The sequence below is a fragment of the Alexandromys fortis genome, unplaced genomic scaffold, assembly GCF_014885135.2.
Source record: "Alexandromys fortis isolate MF-2015 unplaced genomic scaffold, M_Fortis_MF-2015_v1.1 scaffold_12, whole genome shotgun sequence".
NCBI classification, from domain to species: domain Eukaryota; kingdom Metazoa; phylum Chordata; class Mammalia; order Rodentia; family Cricetidae; genus Alexandromys; species Alexandromys fortis.
Window position 1 is genome coordinate 17,833,233 of NW_026067937.1, and position 24,545 is coordinate 17,857,777.

Below are 24,545 nucleotides of genomic sequence, written 5' to 3' on the forward strand. Positions count from 1 at the left end.
TGCTGGGCAGTGGTGGTGCACGCCTTTAATCCCAGCACTCAGGAGGTAGAGGCAGGCGGATCTCTGTGAATTCGAGGCCAGACTGGTCTACAAGAGCTAGTTCCAGGACAGCTAGGACTGTTACACAGAGAAACCCTGTCTCGAGAAACCAAAAAAGAAAGGAAGAACAAAACCTTCTGCTTAACCATAACTTGGAGCAGTTACGTCATCAGTCTCAGTGCTGGAGATGGAGTCCAGGACCCTGTACAAGCACCGTGCCCTGAATTGTATTTGGTGGTGGGGCACAAGTGTGCAAACAGCTGCAACCAAGCCAGTGTGTTACAATGTTGAGACGCTGCGTGTTTGTGAACAGGCAAGCCCAGGCCTCCGTACGGTGGTGCAGAGACGTGGCAGGAACGCAAACATGCGTGGCCAGGCCACCAGGTGGTGGCATGGGGACATGGAGGGCATATGAACAGGCATGCTCTCACAGCCACGTGACAGTGCCGGGACGATGACTGAGTGTAAACAGGCGTGCCCAGGCCACCACTGGTGACATTCAGTTACAGCAGGCATGAGAAAGTGCAAGCCTAGCCGCCAACCGGCACACATGAGACGCTGCTGACAGAAGAGTGTGGAACTCCAGAGCTCAGCCTGTTCATCTTGAACAAGTAAGAAAGAAGGGCCTACAAAGGGTGGTCTCACCTAGGTCCTGCAGGGCTCCTGTTCTCCCTCTTCAGTACTCATTTTTCCAACTGCACAGAATGCTGGTGGCTGATGAAACAGGGCTGGGCCCCTCGCCAGGAATGTCGCTTGTGTGAAGACAGCCCAGGAAATCAGGACAGGAAGCATGCACCTGATCAAGCGGTTCCACTGCACTGAGCCCCACGTCTGACACCTGCTGAGCTTCATCACACCCAGCACACAAACTTCAGACCTGTGAGAATCAGTTGCAACAGGCTAGGGGTGATGCGCACACACCCGGTGTACCGTATAGTAATCGGTAAGGATGTGCATGTGTCAGTTCGCCCACAGTTTACCCTCAAGGAGATGGCCAAGGGCTCGTGGCTTCCCCAGGGCAGGTAGCTGAGCTTTGACTAGAAAAAGCAGCCTTGTGCCTTCAGCATTCCCAAGCCTTTACCTCTAAAGAGACTGCTAACAACACTAAGACACAGGACAATCGTGGTAAAGACGGCCAGGACTTGGATTTGTGTTCCTACTGCAAGTAGTTACCTTGTGATTTATTGACCTACAGTTTCATACATGTATATAAGACATTTTGATCCTCTTCACCCATTTACCCCTCTCATTCCCACAACTGCCAAATAACCATTTCTCTAAATAATAAATAATCCAGAAAATGTGCTTGAAGGGGGGAAGTTAAGGAGCAGGAGCCCTGAAGATAGGGCCAACTGTGACGGTTTGCATAGGTGCGAAGAGCTTGAGACAGGGTCTCATTGCAGTCCAGAGGGGCTCAGTACTAAGCCGCGTAGATCTCTTGCGCAGCCGCAAATCGCTCGGAGAGGAAGGGCATGGTCCTGAGCGGAAAAGCAAGGCCCCAGAACGGAAGTAGCGGGAACTCGGAGGCGGCCGGAACGGGGACCAGTGAGAACGCGGGACTAGCCGGAGCCCGGAAGTGCGGACTAACTCTGCGGTCGTTCCGGAAGCTCAGGTCTCAGCATGGCTTTGGGAGGAAAGGCACCCAAGAGGAAGAAGGGCCAGGAGCGGAGGTGAGCGGCGCGCGGCGTTGGCGTGGGTGCGGGGTGGCGAGTGGCTCGCGGCCTGGTAGAGACTGTGCCTGTGTTTGCAGACAGAGCCCTGAAGATGGCGTGGGGGACGCGGCCGCCGACTACCAGGTGGGACAGGTCGCCGACAGCCTGCGGGGCGGCCAGAGACTTTCCGAAGGCGCGACGGGGAGGCTGGCCGCTCTCTTCAGCGCCGCGGAGTCACAGGCTGCACCCGTGTTTGTGCCTGTGCCCCAGGTGAGTCCCCGGACTGCGGCTTGAGTGTCCCTTAGAGCTAGGCGTAGAGGGTAACTCGCCTGACAGCATCAGCTGTCCGCCCCGGAGCAAGGCAAGCCTTTCACCCCCAGCCCTGTTTATTGGTTGACAGGGTTTGTTGGTTGACAAGAGATTGTAGCTGTTCAGGCCTCAGATTCTGTAATGTACCCGAGGACGGTCGTCCTCCAGCTTCTTCAGTGCTTAGATTACAGGACTGCTCCATCATATCTGACTTTACTTTTTAGTTTGAGAAAGGGTCTCACTAGTTTCCCAGATTGACTTTTAGCACACACTGTAGCCCAGATGCCATACTGCAGCCTCAACTTTGCACTGAAAAGTGGAATCACAGGTGTGTGTGTGACCAAGCCCATCAAATCTGGGTTCACGACTAATGATTGTCAAGAATTCTCTGCTTCTCTTTAACCAGTGAGGAAGAAGTAGTATCGATTTAGAAAGAGCACAGTGTTGCTCAGGGATTTGGAGACGAGGACTTTGCTATGTAGCCCTGGTTGGCCTGGCATACCCCCTACCACCTCCACATCCTGATGGCTGGAGTTACCAGCATAGGCCACAACACAGTCATAGGGTCGGAGTTCTTAACAGCTTGACGTATTAAGTGTGACTTGAAACTCTTGAAAGGAAACTCCTAAGAAAAGAAAACCCGATGCTGAAGAAGAAAGTACGTCCCAGATTAAAAGGCCACCTGTGCCAACCCCTGCCAAAAGGATGAAAGTGAAGAAACTCTCTGATGCAGAGGAGAGGCTGGCAAGCAGGTTGGTGAAGTTCTCCTTCTTACTGGGTTAACTACATCAGGCGGTTTTGAAAAATTAATGTTCATCTTAATTTTTTCTTATTGCATAGTTCTCAGATTAAAAAAATACATTATATAAAGTCTCATAGTATAGACAGCTAAAAAATACAAAGACCCCGTTTATCCAAAGTGAACAGCCTTTCAGGTCTTTCCTTTCCATCTCTGACTCTTGTTATTTCTGGGCCGTCCTTGGTAGGTCTTTACCCCATGACTGTAACCCTGTGGTTTCTGTCTTCAATATTTCAGGTGGCTATCAAACATGAATTTGGTTTTTCATGTGGAAACCAGATTTCCATCATTAGCTTGAACTTTTTTTTTATAGAATATTTGAGTTAGTATCCAGATAGCCACACCAGTACTACTTTTCCAGTTATTGTTTCTCGCTGTTTTGGGGAGGTGAGGTAGGGCAGGGGTTTCCTTCCTTTCTTCCTTTTTCTTTTCTTTTAAGATTTATTATGTATACAGTGCTCTGTCTGCAAGTGTGCCTGCTGGCCAGAAGAGGGCACCAGTTCTCATTACAGGTGGTTGTGAGCCACCTTGTGGTTGCAGGACTGGCTTTGTCAGCTGCTGTTGTTTTGTTTTTGACTCTTTTCTTTGATTGTTCCTTAAAAACTAGGGAGAGTGCCCTAGCAAGTGCTGACCTAGAAGAAGAGCTTCATCAAGGGCAGGAAAGGAGAAAGTCTCAATCTCGTGGTAAAGCAGCAGGTGGAGAAACACTTGGTGTGGCCCTCAGCCACGATGGAGACCAAAGAAGAAAAATCCCACTCAACCCTGAAGAAGAGCGGTTGAAAAACGAGAGGACTGTGTTTGTCGGCAACTTGCCTGTCACATGTAATAAGAAGGTGAGCGCTAGGGGCAGTTTAAACCTAGGGGAGTTTACTCCCCTAGGCTGAGGTCACTTTTTTATTGAGCTAATGATTGATAACTCGCTGCCATAGCTTCGCCGTGCTTCCTGCTCACCACACCATAGATGATTATGGTGCCGACACCTCCTTGATCCTAGAGTCACAGACACAATCTGGGCTGTGTGTTTGTGTATGTGTGTGGTCTAATTCAGGCTTCTGAAGGTCATGTTTGAAGCAGCAGTAGCTTTTTCCTGGCTTTTTTCTCTTCTGCTTCCTTCCTGTTAACGCCTCTAGAATGTAAACTGGATCGTTCTCTTCACTGCTCTGTTGGAGCACAGGAGAGGACGCCTGACACAGCACAGGCTCAGTGATGTCTGCTGTGTGGAAGAGTGAGCACCCAAGTGCCTTTCGTGCTGCAGGCTTCACTGAAGCCGTACCTTTGCCTTCTATGAACATGTGGTTGGTCATCACTACCTGAGCAATCCTCAGGCTCAAATCCTGCTCACCTTTGGAAGGATGGGTTTATAGTCTCCTTCCTTAAAAGCAGCCTAGGAAACACTGACTTTTATTCTGTCCCCTAGTGTTTGATTCATAAAGATATCATGTACTATCTTTTTAAAAAACCTTTTTAGATTTGTTTCATGTGTATGAATATTTTGCCTACGTGTATGTATGTGTACTAATATGTGCCTGTGGTGGTCAGAAGAAGTAATAATCAGATCCCCCGGAAGGTGGAGTAACATGATTGTGAGCTGCCATTTGGGTGCTGGGAGCCAAACCCAGGTTCCCTGTAACAAGGGCTCTTAACCACTGAGTCATCTCCCCAGTTCTCCTTTCTGTTTGTGAGACAAGATGTCTTAATGTCTTCACTCTGGCTTCTAACTCACGGCAGTCCTTCTGCCTCCACCCCCAAAGTGCTAGGGTAAGACACCAGCCCAGTCGTCTTTTGTCAGTTTGGTACACGTCTCCCTGAATCACCCTGCCTTGGCCTCCTGTATACATTTTGTTGTTGGTTATGATCTCCCTTTTATGTCATAAGAACTCAAAGGAAAGGTGCTCTGCAAAAATATTCCTACGTTTTAAGTTAGAATTAGTTGTAGAGATTATTGTCCTACCCCTTAAAAATGTATGTTCTTGAGACTGGGATTCTCTTGAAGTAGTGTTCTGAAGTAAACAGTTGGCAGATTTCCCTGTGGGTCAGCATCATTAAAAGGCAGTTTGGGTTAGCCAGTGTAAAAAGATCCGAGAATGTGTGCAAGACACAAATCTGACCTCGGTTTAAGTGTCTCACAGACTGTAAGCATTGGCGCCTACAGCTAGCACCGGCCATGAGTAGATGCTAATGTCAACTTCTCCCCAAGTTTCTGTAAACTCTTCTTGTCCATCCCGCTGAGTAGTCACCTGCTTTTCTGATGTGCTCTTTGGATTTTAGATGCCAGATGTGAACACTAATCTCGCTTCCACTTTGTGTTTCTAGTGCTGGGATAAGAGACGTAGACTACTATAGTTGGTTCTGGAATGTTCTCAAAGTGTAGCAGTGAACATAGATGTTCAAGGTATTAACTAACATGTATGTGTTTATTGTTTATTTTAGAAGCTGAAGTCATTCTTTAAAGAGTATGGACAGATAGAATCCGTACGATTTCGTTCTGTGGTAAGTGTCTTCTCCCCCTGAAAAATGCATGTCACTGCGCTTTATCTGTAAATCAAAACTGACGGCCTCATGGTGCCCAGTGTCTGCTACGCTCAGATGATTGTCTCTGCTGTCAGTAGACAGAAAGGTTGCTCCTCACCAGGCGGTCTCCTTCAAACTGCAGCTAGCCTGACTTGTGTTGTGTAAACAGAGATTTTCGTCGGGACCACCAGCTTCCCGATAGCCACACTGAGACTTATTATTAACCATAAATGCTTGACCAGTAGTTTAGTCTTGTTACTAACCAGCCCTGACAACTTACCGCGTATGTTTAATTTATGCTCTGCCACATGGTGGTACCTTTTTTTCAGCCCGGCATATTCATCTTGCCTCTCTATGCATCTCCTGGCAACTCCATCCTTCTTCCCAGAGTCCTCTCAATTTGGCCGTCTGCCTGACATCTTTCTGCCTAGTTATCGGCCAGTCAGTTCTTATTAATCCAATCAGAAGGCACCTTGGCAAAGACATATCTTCACAGACTTACAAAAAAATTATTCCAAAATAGTGTGCAGTAGATGAGTGTGACTGTTACAGGCAATGCTTAGGCACTTGTAGAAGGCATTGGTATCCACTTTCATTCTCAACCAATTATGCTAGCGTTCTCAGGATGAAATACACAGTATAGTTTCTGTTTCTGTTTGCTTCCTCCCACTGTCCTGGAACTCTAACTACATAGACCAGGCTGGTCTAGAATTCACAGAAATCCATCTGCTTCACCTCCTGAGTGCTGGAATTAAAGCTGAAGTCATCACAACCAGTGATGTGTATTTTAATATTTCCAGTATAGTTAGCATGCACAGGTAGTGTTTACCTTCTTCCTAGTTATTCTTTCTTACATGATTCTCTCAGGGCTTCTCAGGGCTGAAAGCATAGATCAGCAGTGGGAAGCTTGTCTAGCATTTGTAGTTTTTCAGTATCCACACTGTCAAGGTGTGAGCTGGGTAGTTTTGTTGCTGCTGCCTTTTGCTGCCTGGGATGATCTATAAATGCCTGCAGTCTTTCCCATCCAACAAAGGCATCCCTGAGGGATGTCAACTGTCCCATGGGAAAAAACTAGCTTCTTTAAAGTATACATTTTCACAGGCAGAGTGCCCATCTTTAATCTCAGCATTTGGGAGGCAGAGTTAGGCAGATCTCTGTGAGTTTGAGGCCAGCCTGGTCTACAGAGTTAGTTCCAGGACAGTCAGAGCTACACAGGGAAACCTTGCCTCTAAGAAAATGAAAAAAAAAAAAAAAAAGTAGACATTGTCTAAGATTTTGACAGTCCTCATCATTTCTGTTGATGTGTTTTTTCCCCCACTGTTATCACCTATTTTATCTGCTCTTCTGAGCTCCATTTCCCAATATGGAGGTCTTATCTGACCCACCAACTGGGGTGTCTTGGCCCACACTCTAGTTATGGGATGCCTGTTTTTAGCCTGCAAGATGTGGCATTGCCTTTAACTTCTTTGAACCACCTGGCCTGTTACTTACTCTGTTTGCTTTTCACATGGGTATAGTCAGAGTTTTCCCATCTTAGCAGCTGCTTCCAAATTACCACACAGAGACTTAGTATTATGTATGAATACTTGGCCAATAGTTCAGGCTTATTACTAGCTACCTCTTACATTTAAATTAACCTATTTCTATTAACTATGTATTGCCACATGGCTTGTGGCTTTCCCTCTCCTATAGCATCTCTTGCTCTTTTGACAGCTGCCTGGAGTCTCTCTGACTCCATCCTTCTTTCTCTCTGTATTCTCTTTTTTTTTTTTTAATTATTTTTTAAAATTATTTATTCATTATGTATACAATATTCTGTCTGTGTATATGCCTTCAGGCCAGAAGAGGGCACTAGACCTCATTATAGATGGTTGTGAGCCACCATGTGGTTGCTGGGAATTGAACTCAGGACCTTTGGAAGAGCAGGCAATGCTCTTAACCACTGAGCCATCTCTCCAGCCCTCTCTCTGTATTCTCAGTTTGATTACCCCACCTATACATTTTGCCTGGCATTGGCCAATCAGCTTTTATAAGCCACTGAGAGTAATACATATTGATAGTGTAGAAAAGGGTTGTTCCACTGCATTTCCCTGGTTTTGTCTAATTAAGTGAGGTTTTAACTTTAACATAGTAAAACTATATAATAAAAAGCTATTAAGCAAGAATTACAGTAATATCCGATCTATTTATTTGTATTTGGCAAATTAGAGAAAATACTCTATTATCTATTTTATCTTGGTGAGTCTTAAGTTTTATATCTAATTTATCTTTTATTATAACTAAGAAAAACTATAACCGACAATTTAATCTTCAACTCTGTCAAAGACCCCAGAAGATGGTAGGGCAGCCAACTTTGGCCTACAGGCCTAGCATATCTGACAGACTTTCCTGTGAAGCAGGGAACTTTGAAGGACTCTCCAACTGTGTCTTGCCAAAGTTTGGCAATCGCCTTTTTGGTGTCCCGCTGGTCCTGTTTCAACAGTAACTGTTATAGCATTGAGGCAAGGGCAGTTTCTTTGCCTGTGTGACTAGCTTTTGACAGAAACAAAACAAACTTCATACAGAATTTCTTCAGTGCCCATCATCTTTCTTTGAAGTAAATGCGTGCTGTTAGGAGCAGAGGTGACTCATTGTCATGAAAGCCTTAGGTTATTAGAACATTTTAAATGCCATATTCTGTAGGTCTTTGAAGTGTTGGAAGGCTACCTGTCTCATCTAAAATGTATGTTTGACCTTGAAAACACACCTAACATGACTACATTTGATTGTAATAAGTGACTAACTACTAACTGGTATTTTTTAAATTATACATTACATTTTTAAATGAGCTATATAAATACAATATTCCAAACAAGAGTAGAAACATAACACAAATAACTAAATTAATAATAAGTTACTATTAATAAACTAAAATTCATAATAATGTGAAATACTTTGAGATTAACAGTTGTTTTTTTGCATTAAAGTAGATTTATTAATCTATTGTTTTATCTCATCTTTTCTATATCTTATTCCCCTTTTCCTTTAGAAAGAGATCTTTAATTTTAACTCCTTTGTTTAGCTTTTTTCCTGACTATGATCCATAACAATTTGTAACCAACCCCCCTAAACAATGACAAATATCCATAATTCATTTTGGAGGGATGTTGGCATTGTTCTCCAGATTACTTTCTGTTCTTTTGGGGGCACTGAGGGACTTTGTGTATTTCCCATATTTACATGGTTTATATTTTTTATTACTCTATTTCTATTTAAGGACTTTATTTTTAAACTTTTTTTTTTTGTTTTGTTTTTGCTTTTGTTTTTCAAGACAGGGTTTCTCTGTAGCATTGGAGCCTGTCCTGGAACTAGACCAGGCTGGCCTTGAACTCAGTCGCTTGCCTCTTCCTCCCTCCTGAGAGCTGGGATTAAAGGAGTGTGCTACCACCACCCAAAACAATATATTTTTAATCCAAGACTGTATATATACTTTTTCTTCTCCCTTCCAAGCCTATGCACATTGATAAACACATACTAGACCGGTTAGAGGCTCTTTTTGTCTGAGTCTGTCCTTATTGTGTATCTGTAACTCTGTAACCTTTTCTGTCTGCATGAGCAGAAACCCTAAGCCAGCCAGGCAGTGTACAGCTGGGAGACGCTTCTCTGTACCACAGCCTGTGTGGGCCTGTGGGAATCAGCCATGTGGCTTAGCTCGGGGTTAGCTGGCCGTTGCCAGGAGCTGTGTCTCTGTACTGCAGCAGGCATGAGAAATACAAGGCTAAGGTGTTGCTCCAGGCTCTGTTTCTGTGTGTTTAGGATTGTTTTTAGAGCTTTGTTAGGTCTTATGTGGGATTCCAGTCCTACCTTGAAGTGCCATATGTAGGCAGAGTTTCCCATCCCAGCAGCCACTTCCAAATTACCACACAGAGACTTAGTATTATTTATAAATGCTTGGCCAATAGCTCATGCTTATTACTAGCTAACTCTTACATTTAAATTAACCCATTTCTTTTAATTGGTATAGTGCCACATGGCTTGTGGCTTTACCTGTCCTCTAGCATCTCTTGTTCCCTCGGCAGCTGGCTGGAGCTCTCTCTAACTTTACCTTCTTTCTCCTGTATTCTCAGTTTGTTCCTGCCACCTGTTTTTCCTGGCCTTGTTCAATCAGCTTTCATAAGCCAATGAGAGCAATACACAGTCGTAGTGTTCCATAGCTCCTGGGGTTTTTCCATAGTTGAGTCATTCCTTTCTTTTCTCCTGGCCTATCTCTACTCATTGCTTCTTTTTAAATTTTTAATTTTTATTGGGAATCTCTTTTTTTTAAGATTTATGTGTATGGGTGGGTGGGTGTTTTACCTTCAGTTATATGCATGCAGTGCTCATAGAGGCCAGAAGAGGGCAGAAGATCCCCTGGCAGTAACTGGGATCCAGGGCTCATGCTTGTGTTGGGAGACCAGCCTGGGTCTTCTGGAAAAGTAGTGAGTGTTCTTTACTGCCGAGCCATCTCTGCAGCCATCTTACCTATTCTGTTTCCTCATGTTAGAACAGCTGACTATGCTGTGGTTCTCCCTTCAATCTTCCTTCATTGATACAGCACCCCATGGTCTACCGGCATGAGTGGTCACCCTGTGGGTTCTTCAGCCTCATCTCTCAGTGCACTACTTACTGCCCTGAGCTGAAGCCACTTGTTCTGTTGACCTGTGTGGCCTTTCCCATAGCTGCTCCCTTGGCTGTGCTGCTGGTATTATGTGCTCCTGGGTCTCTGGGACTGTGTTCCCAGGACCAAGATCAAGATTATACTCAATACACACTGAGTCCACGGCTTGCCTGGGCTACAAAGGCCCTGTCTAAGACAAATAAAGACTCCAAAAAAATTTGGGGGCCCGGTGAATATATAATCTCTTAGATGCGAAGGAAATCACGTTTCCTCCTGACCAGTTCAGACGTTTTAAATACATGGAGCGGAGAGGAAGGTTTAATTTATAAATGCTGTCGTCCCCCCTCCCATTTGCTTTATAAAACTGTTTTCATCCTGTTTCTCATGACTCTTCGCTGTGTTGGAGTCACCCAGTGTCTGTGCTTGTGCTTTGTTGTCTGTGAGTGGCTGTGGACTGTGAGGCTGTCTGGGAATTCCTTGTCTCTTCTCCCTTTTGTCTGAGATAGGGCTTCCTGTGTCCCTGTGCAGCTCAGGAGGGTAGCTGTATTCCTCATCTTCTTGTCTCAGAGCCGAGATTACAGGACTGTAGAGTGTGCCACAGCTCCTGGTTCACAGGCATTAGGATGATTGTCTCTGATTCAATTTCCCTAAGGGGTTTTGAGCTGCATGTGGTTAGCTACATAGTTTGTTTTTTACTAAAATGTAACTTACGTGGCTGGAGGTGTAGCAGAGGTACACAACATGTTGGCCTGTGTGAAGTCCTGAGTGCAGTCTCCAGCCCTGAGAAAGGGGAAGAATAAAAGTCTTAACCAGTTTGGAAAATACTCCAAAATCAAATTTGTAATGTTTTTTTTTTCTTCTTAAAAGATGCCAGCAGAGGGAACACTAACCAAAAAGTTGGCTGCAATAAAGTAAGTTTATAGATTATTTTCTTTTTTTAGCCTATCCTAGTGTTCTATAAGGTCTACCTTGATTTATTTCCGTATACCTGCTCGTGGCTAGTTAGTTTGTTTGTTTGTTTTCATCTTGTGGTCATAAATAAGTGGAGTGAAGGAATGGTTTGGTTTGATTTTTTGAGACAAGGTCTCATTATGTAGCCCTGACTGACTGACTGACTTTGAGCTTACAGAGATCTGCCTGTCTGTGCCTCCCAAGAGCTGAAATTAAAGGTATGCACTACTGGGCCCAGCCAGGCCTTACGTTTTTAAGACAGTGTCTTGCTATGGAACTCCTGATTCTTCTGCCTTTGTTTATGGGTGCTGAGCATATAGGGGAGCACCACACATCTGGCCACTTAGGACTGTGACATTTGAGCCTGGCAAAAGCATTGCCACAGTCTGCATCCTGAATGCCTCCTTAGCCCAGTCTGCTGGTGTGCCTGTAAGGTGCATCTGCCTCTGCTGTAGGCAGCACTCTCTTGCCTACTTTCTGAGCTACGTGTGCTAGTGTGTTTGTGAGCAGACCCCACACTTCGTGATGCTCCTCCTTGATTCTGGGGATGGCACGTGGGGCCTGGTTTGCGCTAAGCACTCACACTACCTCTGAGCACACTCCAGCCCATTCCGTCCTGGTCTGACTTTCCTCAGCAGGGTTTTGAGATCCGTGCTGTGTGCATCAGTGATCTGTTCTTTGTCAATACTGTTTCCTCATGTGGAAAGTGAGCATTAGGTCATTCACTAGCCCTTCAGCATCCAGTGAGTCCAGATTTTACCTTTCATGCATAAAGGACTAAAACCATTTGTGGACAGGTAATGTCTCCTGACAAAGTCCGTGAGGGAGAATGTCTATGCCATACACTCAGTATGTTTTAGCTTCCTGAAAGGTAGCCCCCTACTGCCCATCATTCTTGCATGGTTTTCATTCCACCAGCACTTGGTGAGAACACCACATGTCCGTGTCCTCCGCAGCCACAGGACACTAGTGTCAGCCTTTCTGAAGACTCCTTGCTATGCTTTTGTAAGATGGCAAACATCTTTTTATGTGCTTACTGGGTTTTTACTCTTTGGTCAAATACTGTAAAACTTCACCTGTTTACTGCTGTCTTTTTTCCCTTGTTTCTGAGGGAGAGAGAGATGGACGGCATGGGGGAGAGTTACATATTCTGCATGCAAAAGCTTTGGTGTCTTTTAAAGGATCAAAAGGATAAGAAATTTCACATCTTATTGAGGATCCAGTGTGGAGGGCTGCCATTGTTAGTGAGCTGTAGTGGAGTGGGAATGAGGGCACCAGGCTGTGGTCAGCCCCTCCGTGCTGTGTCCCCAGGCTCCCCTGCTATAGTGTTTGTTTGTAATGTGTGTGTATGGGCGTGCATGTGCAGTGTGCGTGTGGGAGCTGGCTCTCTACCACCAAGTGGTACTAGAGGACCAAACTCAGCCTGTCAGTCTTGGTGGCCGGCATCTTTACCCACTGAGCCATCTTTTAGGCTAGACTTGGTCTTTTGCCTTTGATGGGTCTTAATGTCCCATACCGTGTTGCTGACAGGAGGTTCCCTTTCCTCTTCTAGCCCTGGAGTCTTGGCTCTGCCCCGAGTGGCAGGCTGACTGTTCCTCCCCGCAGCATCTTCACCTTTTCCTTTACCTGGAGGAGAATCCAGGTGGGCTTGCACACTCTCCTCTAGCCTGTTGTCAGCATAGATGTTCTCCGGGGCTCATGCCCAGGCTCCGTCTTCTGTGGATGCCAGCTCAGATCTGAGTACACCCATAGATGGTCCCCTTGCAGCATGAGTGAGACCGAACCGTGCGGGTATTGTCTCTCTTTAGAGAGAGGAGCCTGGCCTTACTGTCCAGGTGCTTTCCTCTAAGACTCTTGCTCTCTGGGTTCCACCAGTTTTGATGCTGTGGATTAGCTGCTAAGGACAGGAGAGATGCTCTTTCTGGCTTCTGTGCTGTAGTGGAGACAGAACATTACCTGACATGAGCGGTTCATGGTCCCCTTTAGCCTGATGTAAAAGTCCACTGAAGTAGACCCACCTGCTTGCCGCTCGCATTCATGGGACAAAGATCTTTCTGTTCTGTGTTGCTGGGGTCAGCGTTGGGTTTGTTGGCAGCTGTGTCCTGTAGGGAGAGTTAGGTGCTGGAGAACACTGACTGTCTTTCCTGTAGCTTGTCAGCTTTTTGACCACCATCAACACTTCTCGGACCTCAGTTTCTTCATCATGAAGTCAGAAAACAACACCCACGCCAGGTGAAAGGTCTGGGTTAGTGCTGGGCAGTGTTTTGTGTCTAGTAAATCATAGCTGTTTTCCTCAATAGGAAGGTATCAGATTGTGCATAGGAAGTCACAGAAACCATGACAGTACCGAGATGGAGAACGGGCATGCGCCCCGTCTCTAACCCAGAAGCTGTCTATGGTCAGCTGGTCACAAAGGAAAAATTGTTTTTTTCCAATGGTGTCTCACTGGATATACCACATTTAAGTGAGAGCCTGTGGCTAACACAAAACAAACTCAGTGGTATTTTTAAGATTTTTTTTTTTTTGTCTCTATTTTGTTTGGGCATTTTTTACCTTACTGGTCTTTTGCTTATATATTATAGTTTCTACACATCTCTCATGCTTTCTTTCTTTCTTTTTTCTGTTTTGCTTTACTTATTTATTTTTGTCTGTTTGTTTTCCAGAGAGAGAGAGAGAGAAAAGGCATGGAGTTGGATGGGTGGGGAGGATGTATAAGTCCTGGCTGTCTTGGAACTTGCTCTGTAGACCAGGCTGGCTTTGAACCCACAGAGATCCTCCTGCCTCTGCTTCTTGAGTGCTGGGGTTAAAGGTGTGTGCCACCATACCTAGCTTGAAAAATAATTTTTTTCAACAACAGGAAAGAAAAGACTCCAGTGTGCTGCAGCACGCTGTGTTCATGCCTGGCCCTGCCCACTGGGGTATCTTCCCAACAGTTCTCATTCGTGTTTTTGCCTTTGATGACCTCAGCAGCAGGCTGGCATCTTTAGGCAAGGACCAGTGATCATTACTAAGTCTATTTTACTGTTTTGTCTAAGATTTATTTATTTTTATTTTTTATATATTTGATTGTTTTGCCTGCATGTGTATATGTGCATTGTGTGTGTGGTGTCAGAGGAGACCAGAAAGGATGACAGATCTCCGGAACTAGAGTTGCAGATGGTTGTGAGCTGCCTTGTGAGTGCTGGGAACTGACCCAGGTCCCCTTCAAGAGCAACAAGTGTTCTTAGCCACTGAGCCATCTCCTCAGCCCTCATCTGTCTTACCACTATCATTAGTAGCTATTTTTACTGAGTCGCATCCATATTATATTACCCTTTGCAAGTGTAGGTCTTGGGCAGCAGCAGCAGCCATAATCACTAAAGGTGAAAAGCCAGCCTGGGGAAATGGCTCAGTTAAGTGGTTGTCTTGCAAGCATGAGGACTTAAGCTTGATCCCTTGTTAAAAAAAAAAGCCGGGCATAGTGGTTGGCACACTTGTAATCCCTGTGCTGGAGAGGTGAGACAATGACCATGCAGTCTAGCCTGTGTGGTGAGACCTAGGCATGAGAAACCCTGTCTCAAAATGTAGGTAGAACCTGCAAGATGGCTCAGCAAGGAAAAGTGCCTTCTTCCAAGGTCAGTGACCTCAGTTCAGTCCCTGGAACCCACATAGTGGAAGGGAAGGATTGACTCCTGTGAGTTGTCCCGGCCTCCACATGAGTGTTTGTGCTCCCCTACCTACAACTAAACACGTGTTTTAAAAATACACACAAAAATGGTAGACAGCACTGGAGGGATGACAGATGAGGTTGACTCTGGCCTCCACACATACATGCATGTATGTGTAAGCACACACACACACAAAAGTGAAGAGCAGCTCTTACTTGTCTTGCTTAGAAAGAATAGCCACGGGCTGGAGAGATGGCTCAGTGGTTAAGAGCGTTGCCTGCTCTTCCAAAGGTCCCGAGTTCAATTCCCAGCAACCACATGGTGGCTCACAACCATCTGTAATGAGGTCTGGTGCCCTTTTCTGGCCTGCAGACAGACACACAGATAGAATACTGTATGCATAATGAATAAATATTTAAAAAAAAAAAAGAAAAGAAAGAAAGAATAGCCTCAACACTTACTGTGGTCCTGACATAGGGGCCGTGTCTGGGCCAGATCAAACCTTTAGACCCAGTAGCAAGTTTACCAGGTACAGAAGACGGAGGCGCACGTCAGACTGCTTTCTCACAGCAGCAAATTCAGGCTGTTGGAAACAATGCAGGCTCAACAGATTTGTTTGCATGGACAAGTGAAGTGTAATGGATAGCAGTAGATAGGGCTGTGGGGCTGTATCGTGAGAGAGAAGCAGTCCAGTCCGTGTGGAAGTCGGGATGGTGGTGCCCATCAGCAGGATGGCTGGGTTGCTGGGTGGGTGGTGGCTGCTAGCACTTTCGCTTCTGCGCTGAGCTGTTTGTTGATGTGCACTTCCTAGTGTGTATCCTACAGTGAAAAGGAACAGTTTTTCTAGGTTCGGAGTTGGAGCCAGGATGACATTAGTGATCTTTCCATTGTTCTAGCTGACAACTCACAGTGATGACTCCTGAGATGATGTGGGCTCGTTGCTCCTTTTGCTATCTTTATATATCTCTGTTCCTTTTCAAACTACTGGATCTTTTCTTGAAAATGTGGAACTTCCAGTCTGCAAATTTTATCATGTATTGGTTATAGAAAACAAAACTAGTTTTTTCTCCTGAGTTTGAGGTTAGCAAGTTTTACATGATCTGTTTTTCCTTCTGTTCTCTCTGCAGACGTAAATTTCACCCTGACCAGAAAAGCATCAATGCGTACGTAGTGTTCAAGGAAGAGAATGCTGCTGCAAAGGCGCTGCAGAGGTGACCCTGCCAGGGACAGGGGGACAGGGCGGTGCTGGCCTCTTCCTGAGAGGGCTTTACATGGGCTTCATTACGGCAGACGCCCCATAGCTAAGTGCTGATTTTCAACAGCCACCCCCACTTGTCTTTATATTAGAAACGGGGCCGAGATTGCAGAAGGATTTCGTATTCGAGTTGATCTCGCATCTGAAACCACCTCTGTAAGTAGAATGTGATTTGTTTAAGGATCTTAACAAGACAGCTAGATATGGTAGCTCATGCCTGTCATTCCTGCATCAGGAGGGTGACAGGAATTACAGGTTCACCTGACATGACAGTGTGAGACTGTCTCAAAGAAGTGGAAGAGAAAACAAGGCAACAACAAAAAGATCTTCACATGAGCCTTGTGAAAAGGTGGACCAATGGAGGGAGCAGGGGGAGAATGGGAGAAAGGAACCTTTGTTCTTTAGGGACACCGTATTGGTGTCCAGGGGGGGTCACAGGACTCAGGTGAACATTATCTTCACAAATAGGCCACTTTCCATTTGAAGATACTCTCCCATGACCAGCTCTTTAGAGAAAGTAAGAGGTCACCAGAGACTAAAGTCAGGAAAGTTGTTACTCACTTAGGCTGCTTGCTCATGCCTGTGTTGGAGCTGGGGAGGCAGAGGCAAGAGCAGCACATGTTTTGGGCAATGCTGGGCTGTACAGTGAGATCCCATCTCAGAAACCAAAAGCAGAGTTGTTATTTGTTAGAGGTAAGGAGCAGTCTGAAGACTCTGTGTGCTTGGTATGTTGCTGGAGACGCAGAGGGCCAGGCTGTGGCTCTGTTTTATGGTAAGTGCTGTCATCTACACAGGGGGCTTTGTCCACTCAGAGTGGTGCCCCTGGGACAGGTCGACAGGAAAGGACAAGAACGGTTTGCAGGAGAACAGATTCCATGAGTCTTGAAAGATTTACCTGGGCAGGAAAGTATTCTCAAAGCACAGTGGCAATATCTGTGAGGTGTTATGGGAGGCCGCTTGTTTGCTCCCAGCTACCCAGAACTGAATTAATCACACAGAAACTGTATTTAAATCACTGCATGGCCAGTCACTTAAGCATATTGCTAGCTAGCTCTTATATCTTTGGTTAACCCATTTTATTATTTTATATTTTACCACAAGATTCATGACCCACCAGCAAGGTTCCAGCTGGCAGCTCACCTCTTTCCCTTCTGGCAGCTACTTGGCTTCTCTCTGACTCTGCCTTCTTTCTCCCAGCATTCAGTTTAGTTTTCCCCACCTAGCTCTGTCCTGCCCTGTTATAGGCTCAAAGCAGTTTGTTTATTCATTAACCAATAAAAGCAGCACATATACAGAAGGACTCTCCATATCAGGGGTGTGTATGGCAAGAGCTTTGTGTGGTCAGTGGGTGTACAGTAGCTAAGAGAGCTGCAGGGTAGATAGGTTGGCAGGCAGACTATGAATCCCTGCTTTGCCTCACTTCATGCAACGTCTGGGTCTTGTCCAGTATGGGTTCAGGAGCATTCAACATTTCAGTGCTGGAGCAATGTGACCAGACTGCACATGACAGCTGCATCTTCAGACAATAAGAGAACTGTAGAGTTAGCCTGCAGAAGTGTGCTTCTCTTAGATGAGAGAGAGCAACAGTCAGAGTCAAACCTCTAGCAGGACGACAGAGGGTCAGCAAGCTGTGGTGCTTGGGCCATATCTGTTAATAAATTTAACTGCATACAACCACAAGTTTTTTTTGTTTTGTTTTGTTTTTGGTTTTTTTTTTTGTTTTGTTTTGGTTTTTTTTTTTTTTTTTTTGGTTTTTTGAGACAGGGTTTCTCTGTGGTTTTGGAGCCTGTCCTGGAACTAGCTCTTGTAGACCAGGCTGGTCTCAACTCACAGAGATCTGCCTGCCTCTGCCTCCCAGGTGCTGGGATTAAAGGCGTGCGCCACCACCGTCCAGCACCTTAAGCTATTATAGCCGGATGAGAAGTTGCAGTGGAGATCATGTAGCCCTTAAGCTCTAAGTCTGAGTGGTTCTCCACCTTCCTAATGCTGCAGCTTTTAATGCAGTTCCTCATGCTGTGGTGACCCTCAACCATAGATTATCTTAATTGCTACTTCATAACTGTAATTTTGCTACTGTTATATATCATAAATATCTGTTTGCTGATGGTTTTAGTCATCCCTGTGAAGGATCATTTAACTACCTAAGGGGTCACGACCCACAGGTTGAGAACCACTGCCTTAGAGCCTGACATGGTTGCTGATCGGCCTCTCGCAGGCCCTCCCTAAGCACTGCCTGTGAGTGCTGCTGTGATCAGGTCTCTCCTGGTGCTCACATACTATGCAGCGGGAACATAGGAACAGACGAGGGCAGGGTATGATCAAATCAGGGAGTGGAGACCCTCAGCCCGAGGAGGGGATGGGCGGGGTGGGCTAGCTCCTGTTTTCTAGTATACTGACTGTTTCTGTTCATCGCTGTTTCAGAGGGACAAGAGATCGGTGTTTGTGGGGAATCTTCCTTACAGTAAGTGTGCTTTAACAAAAGTATTGTTGTTACTACATGATAGGGAAAGGAGCGGGATGTAGTTCCATGGCCAGGGGCTTACCTACATGCCTGAGAGCAGTAACAAGTACAGTAGTTGAGAACAAAAGGAAATTGAGTGATATGGACATGGTGGCATAGTGAGTGTCTTTAATCCCATCTAGTTGAGGCCAAGGCAGGAAGACTGGAAAAGAAGGTCAACTTTAGCTGCCTCTGGGGAAAATTTAGAAAGAGCCGAAGGTGTTGCTCAGTGGCAGAGCTCCTCCCTGGTGCTTTGTGTTCCCTTCCCTTACAGCAGAACCGTAGAAACAAAGCTCGAGTAATGTGAGGATTGCTTAGGACAGCTTTTAGAGGCAGGCTGTGTAGTGCTGTGTTCTCATGGGCTTCGCTAAGCATTATCACACAAGGACAGTCCACACATTCACCTCATTTGTGCTTGGATTTGTAGAAATTGAAGATGCTGCTTTGGAGAAACACTTTCTGGACTGTGGGAGCATTGTGGCAGTGCGGATCTTGAGAAACCCACTCACAGGCGTTGGCAGAGGGTTTGGCTATGTGCTCTTTGAGGTACGGGGACCAGAGAGAGAGCACTGCTGCTCTTGGGAATGAAAGCCTATGCCCCGGGGAGGTCGTCAGTGCTGTGTTGTGATTCGAATTCCCAGCTTCTGACTCAGGAAAGCTCAATTCATAACCACCACAACAGAATGCCATGGCTACAGCTGTCCAAGCATCCTTGTTTGTGCACGCTAGCAGTACTGTATAATACTCTAGATGCTGGGTGTTAGAGGAACCTTACCTTCTGTAAGAGGGAGCAAACACAAGGTTCCAGCATTGAGTTCAGTGACTACTAGTCAGTGTCTCCTGACATTCCTAAGCAGTAGAGGATACCTCTGCTGGATAGTAAGTAGATTTATTGTTACTATTTTTAATGTGTATGTGAGTATAGATACCCATGCCAGGCATGGGGGGTGCCCCACGAGCTGGAGTTACTGGTGGTCATGAGGCACTTGGCTTGGATGCCAGGAACTGAACTCCAATTCTCCTTAAGAGCAGTCTGGCGGCGGTGGTGGCGCACGCCTTTAATCCCAGCACTTGGGAGGCAGAGGCAGGCGGATCTCTGTGAGTTTGAGGCCAGCCTGGTCTACAAGAGCTAATTCCAGGACAGGAACCAAAAAGCTACGGAGAATCCCTGTCTCGAAAAAAAAGAAAAAAAAAAAAAAGAGCAGTCTGTACTCTTAACTACTGAGTGAGACATCTGTCCAGTGCCCAGGCTCTCTGACTCTTGACAGGTATCCCTGGGAGATGTTAGAAGTCTTATGTGTGAGGTCTGTGTTGCTCTACTGCACTGATATTGTCACTCTGTGTAGATGTAACTCACCTCTCTGAGACGCCTGTAGAGTTCTTTCAGCATCTCAGCATTCAAAATAGTATTAGTCATTCTGTGCTGGAATAGGAGTTTGGACTCACAGAACGTTCTAGAGCCTCTAGTCCCACATCTTAGGGACTATAGGAGAGTTTCATGTCTTCCACTTACAACAGAAATTTTACAGAAAGTTGGCTTCTGAGCTGTTTTCTGTTTTAAAGAAACCTATGATGACAGAAGTGAGCCCGTGGTTGTGGCTGTTAGCGTTTGGGGAGGTGACCTGAGTGTGACATGAGCAGCGGGGCTCACGCAGGGCTGGGACCACAGAGTAGAGGCCTTCATATACCATTGAACTCAGACTTTACTGATCTCGTTACATAGGAGTTTCTGGTGGAAATTAATGGTTTTTTTTATTATTATTTTTGTTCTTACAGAATACAGATGCTGTTCATCTTGCTTTGAAGTTAAATAATTCTGAGCTAATGGGAAGAAAATTGAGAGTCATGCGTTCTGTTAATAAAGAAAAGCTAAAACAACCGAGTTCAAACCCAAACTTGAAGAATGCCAGTAAACCTAAGCAAAAAGTTACTTTTTCTTCCAAAAATGCAGGGTGTTCCAAAAATGCATTTATTGGAGAAAAGGCAGTTCTTACGAAAAAGAAGAAAGGACAAAAGAAAAAAGTAAAAGCAAAGAAACCAAAAAATCAGCAGTAAAGACAGAAGCTGCTTCCTTCGTTTCTATGCTGAACACTTGGAATGAGTGTCCGGGTTTTTTTTACGAATTGTGTGGAAAATGTGGAGACTCACACAGTGGTGTTTTGTACTCATATGTAAGGCTTTTTTTTTTTTTTTAAGCATTATTCTTAGATATGAATTTACAGAAAATAATAAACATTAATACTGGTTACTGTGGGAACGCCGATTCCAGATGTGGCTGTGAAAGCCCAAGACAGACTGTGAGCTGTCAGTAATAGACGCCCATCTCTTCCTATCTCGTTCCAGCCATCTCAGAATTGCTAACCAACAAGAACACCCAGAAGTGTGACTGACTTCTAGGCCATGGCCAGCAACTAACGTGGTTGGTTATTAATGTCCTTGATAGGCTGGCTATAAAGCTGGTTTCACAGGGGTCACTCGGAATGAAATGGCTGTCCCAGAAAGTTTAAAGACATTTCCCAATGAATTATGGTAATTGAATCACAGATTTTAAAGGTGAACGATAGGACAACACGGGCTGCACCCTCTAGGGGCTTGGCCTGGTTACAGCAATGATGCAGATGTCACCAAGCCAAGGCTGGGTCCAGGATGGAGAACTGTGGGGAGGTATAAGCCAAGGTGGCTGTCTACAGAAAACACACTCTGTCACTTAGGTAGACACTCGTTTAGTTTTCAGAATTCTGTCTTTGGACAGTGCCATGTAGAAAACCTAATGGGGTGTCAGAACATAGCTCTAGAGGCTGGGGAGATGGCTTCTTGGTTAAGAGCATGCACTGCTCACGCTTCCAGAGAACCTGAGTTCAATTCCTAGCACCCACCTCAAGTAGTTCACAACTGCATATAACTGTGCACAGACATACACATACAGTTAAAAGTGTAGTTCTTAGGGAAAGCTCCATTTCCTGTGGCCAAGTCTGGATAGTTTATGCTTTGTTTCCCTTACCGTGCTCACAACCCTTTCAGTTAAATCTCAGCAATGTTACTTGATCATTTTAAGCATTCTGCCTAAATTATATAAAGATAGATTGTGTGTTCATATATGATCTGTGTGCATACATGCATACTTTGACTCCCGTGAGTGAACAGCTTAAAGCATAGTAGATATTGTATATACATATATTGTAGAGGACTGGCCTCGACAAAAATACCTCTTGCCAGGGTAGGGGCGTGGGAATTGAAGAAATGTAAGTAAAGAATATGAAGATGCATAAGAATAATAAGACAGGGCTGGAGAGATGGCTCATTGGTTAAGAGCATTGCCTGCTCTTCCAGAGGTCCTGAGTTCAGTTCCCAGCGACCACATGGTGGCTCACAACCATCTGTAAAGAGGTCTGGCGCCTTCTTCTGGCCTTCAGGCAGACAGACAGAATATTGTATACATAATAACTAAATAAATATTTAAAAAAAAAATAAGACAGAAAACAAAGTGTTGGGAGGGCATTCCAGTGACTGAAATCCTCTGTGTTTATTTTTTCACAGTTTGTATACCCAACATAAATGGGGGTGAGGGAAGCAGATAACAAAGGACTTTATTAACCTGATACAAAGGATGACTCACACAGCCAATGGCTTTATCACTCTGAGACATCCAGTCATTAGCATTCTGTTGTCTAGGTAGCAAAGGTGCTCTAGATCACATGCTGACAATTACCTTTCCTCAGCAGTTTCTTTCTTAGTTGCAAAGAAGGAGCAGAAAGTAGACTTGCAAATCCTGACCACCTGTCAGGGTGGCATGGAGCTATCTTAATTTCAAGAGAACCAAGCAATCACATCCTGAGTTAGGACAGACAACTATGGCCTGTCGATCTCCAGACTCTGACGGTCAGACAAGGTGGAAATGGGCCTGCATCATGTGGACGTAGGTGGATGCGTGCACAGCTTACACAGAGCTCTGAGAACTCGAGCTCTCTTCCACAGCGTGCACTTCTATTCACAGCCAGCTCACAGGCCCAGATGTTTCGGAATTTGTTAATGTGTACTTGCTGAACTCTCCTTTCACAAACAGAATATGTGTGTGGTACTTACTGTTTAAAACATGAAAAAAAAAGGATTTTGTAGAACATTTTCCGTAGACGCTCTGTAACCTTTCAACTTGGACAAATACTTGCCTTGTTATATCTGGGTAAATACTTACAGCCACAGGACTATGAGTGGCCAACAGTGGTTAGAAGTTGGTTTTTAGTTATAATAAAAATACTGGATGGGGGCTGGAGAGATGGCTCAGTGGCTAAGAGCACTGACTGCTCTTCCAAAGGTCCTGAGTTCAATTCACAGCAACCACATGGTGGCTTACAACCATCTGTAATGAGGTCTGGTGCCCTCTTCTGGCTTTCAGGCATGCACGCAGAAAGAATATTGTATACATAATAAATAAGTTTAAAAACATACTGGATACATGCTTTTTAATCATGAGAATTAGTCACTTTTTTTTCTCTCATGAACAGTTTTTCCCTAACTTGTCCTCAAATGCTTTCTGCTGGGCTTACATGTTAAGGAGTTCTCAGAGTGAGAGGCGTAGGGAAGCTCTGGCCGCCTACCCTTTGCCTTGTCTCTGCGGACAATTCTGAGTGACTGCAGCAGAGCTTGAGTGTGACCCAGTTCAGTGACTAACATTAAGCACGTCTCCCAACTTCCCTGTGAATACCTCCCTCCGTAGGTGAAGTAAGAGATTGGACGTGGAGTCTGATGGAATTACCTTCAGTTTGCAGAATTCACTAATAATTATGAACACATTTAACCAAAATGAACTTTTCACATGGCTGTATGTGTTGCAGACATTTAATTTAAAAACCCAGTAATGTGGCAGAGCACCAACCTAGCATGCCTGCCACTCCTCCTTTAATCGACAGTAACACAAGTTAAACTGGTTTCCATTCAAGTCATCCGGAACCCACTGTTACAGCTACAAAGACGACCAATGTCCGGTGTTCAAGGCCTCGCATGCCAACTTGTGGATTTGAGTAGCTGGTTTCTGTTCTGTGTACCCAAGGCTCAGGAGGCTGAGGCTCACAGGTAGTTTTAGGGATGAGGGAAATCACAATGTGTGCCGGGTATAAGAAAGCCGCTCTCCTGCTCTGTTGTATGTGTCTTGTCTGGGTCCTTGGTTCTGCTGTATCTGCACTTATCCTTACCCCATACCTTTCCCCCACACATACCTTCAGGGCTAATTCCTGTTCTGATGGAGGGCTTTCCCAGGCTGTGTTAGGTCCTTCAGTGACATCTTCCGGTATTGTCTACCAACTACTCAGACTAAGTTTCACAAGGGAAGGGTGCAGTGTTCGACCAGATTGCCTTTCCTTCAAACGCTAGCCAGTGTGTGGTGTGTGGGCCTCACCATTGCTAATGAACTGGCTGGCATTCTTTTGCTCAGATGGAAATCCAGTAGGCAAGGAATAGCTTCTGTGGAGCTGGTAGTTCTGGGCCCTGAAGTGCAGACAGCTTCTTAGCTGGGGCTTACTGATCCAGAGGCTTCTAGTTCCAAGTCCCGAGAACTGGAGATTTAGGGTTTCAGGCCTTGCAAACCAGATAGCTCTGACTTCTGATTGCCAGCAGCCCAGCGCTTACCAGCTAGTGAAATCCTTGGCCCTAAGAACAGGTAATGGCGGCAACACCTTTTATTACCCCTGGGAGGACCTCAGACCTTGGGACCCTCATCCTCATGCAGTGTTACAGCCCTGGGGTCTTGGGTGTCAGGATCCTTGTCTGTAAGATGTTTCCTGGAACTCTGACAATGACCAGAGGCAGCAGCTTCTCACCGTCATCTCTCCACAATGTTCTACCTTCTGCTCTGTCATCCTATTTCTCGCTTGCTGCTACTGCCACAGAAGGGTGATGGTGTGGGCACGGTCGCCGCTGTCACTCTCTACTGCCACCCCTCTAGTTGCTAGCTAAAAAAAAAAATCAGTTGGGAGTAGCCTTTTTATTGGGTCTAATGTTGCAATACTAGGCACCAATACAAGGCAGCATCTCCTGGCTGACTCAAAAATGGAGCTGTCTGGTGGGTGCCTGGTGCAGACCCGGAACCGCAGCTGCCAAGCAAGTGGAGACTGCTGGGGCTTGCTGGCTGACTAGAGAAAACGCCAGCCCCAGCTTCATGGGGTGGCTGGTTAGCTGAGCCCCTGGTTTCTCTGCACATACATTTAAAAAACACAACCTGGTTGTGGGGTAGGAAAAAGGATGACGTGAGTG

At 45.5% G+C, this 24,545-nt stretch overlaps 1 protein-coding gene across 1 annotated transcript; it reads left to right on the forward strand.

Annotated features, from left to right (window-relative positions):
* Positions 1 to 1,524: 1,524 nt before the first annotated feature.
* Positions 1,525 to 22,744, forward strand: Rbm34 (RNA binding motif protein 34). The gene is made up of 11 exons (XM_050146963.1): positions 1,525 to 1,709; positions 1,790 to 1,961; positions 2,619 to 2,752; positions 3,407 to 3,632; positions 5,230 to 5,289; positions 10,814 to 10,857; positions 15,672 to 15,755; positions 15,892 to 15,955; positions 18,221 to 18,260; positions 18,727 to 18,845; positions 20,076 to 22,744. Exons 1-11 carry the CDS (start codon positions 1,660 to 1,662, stop codon positions 20,352 to 20,354), a joined length of 1,272 nt encoding a protein of 423 aa, XP_050002920.1. The 5' UTR covers positions 1,525 to 1,659; the 3' UTR covers positions 20,355 to 22,744.
* Positions 22,745 to 24,545: the final 1,801 nt, after the last annotated feature.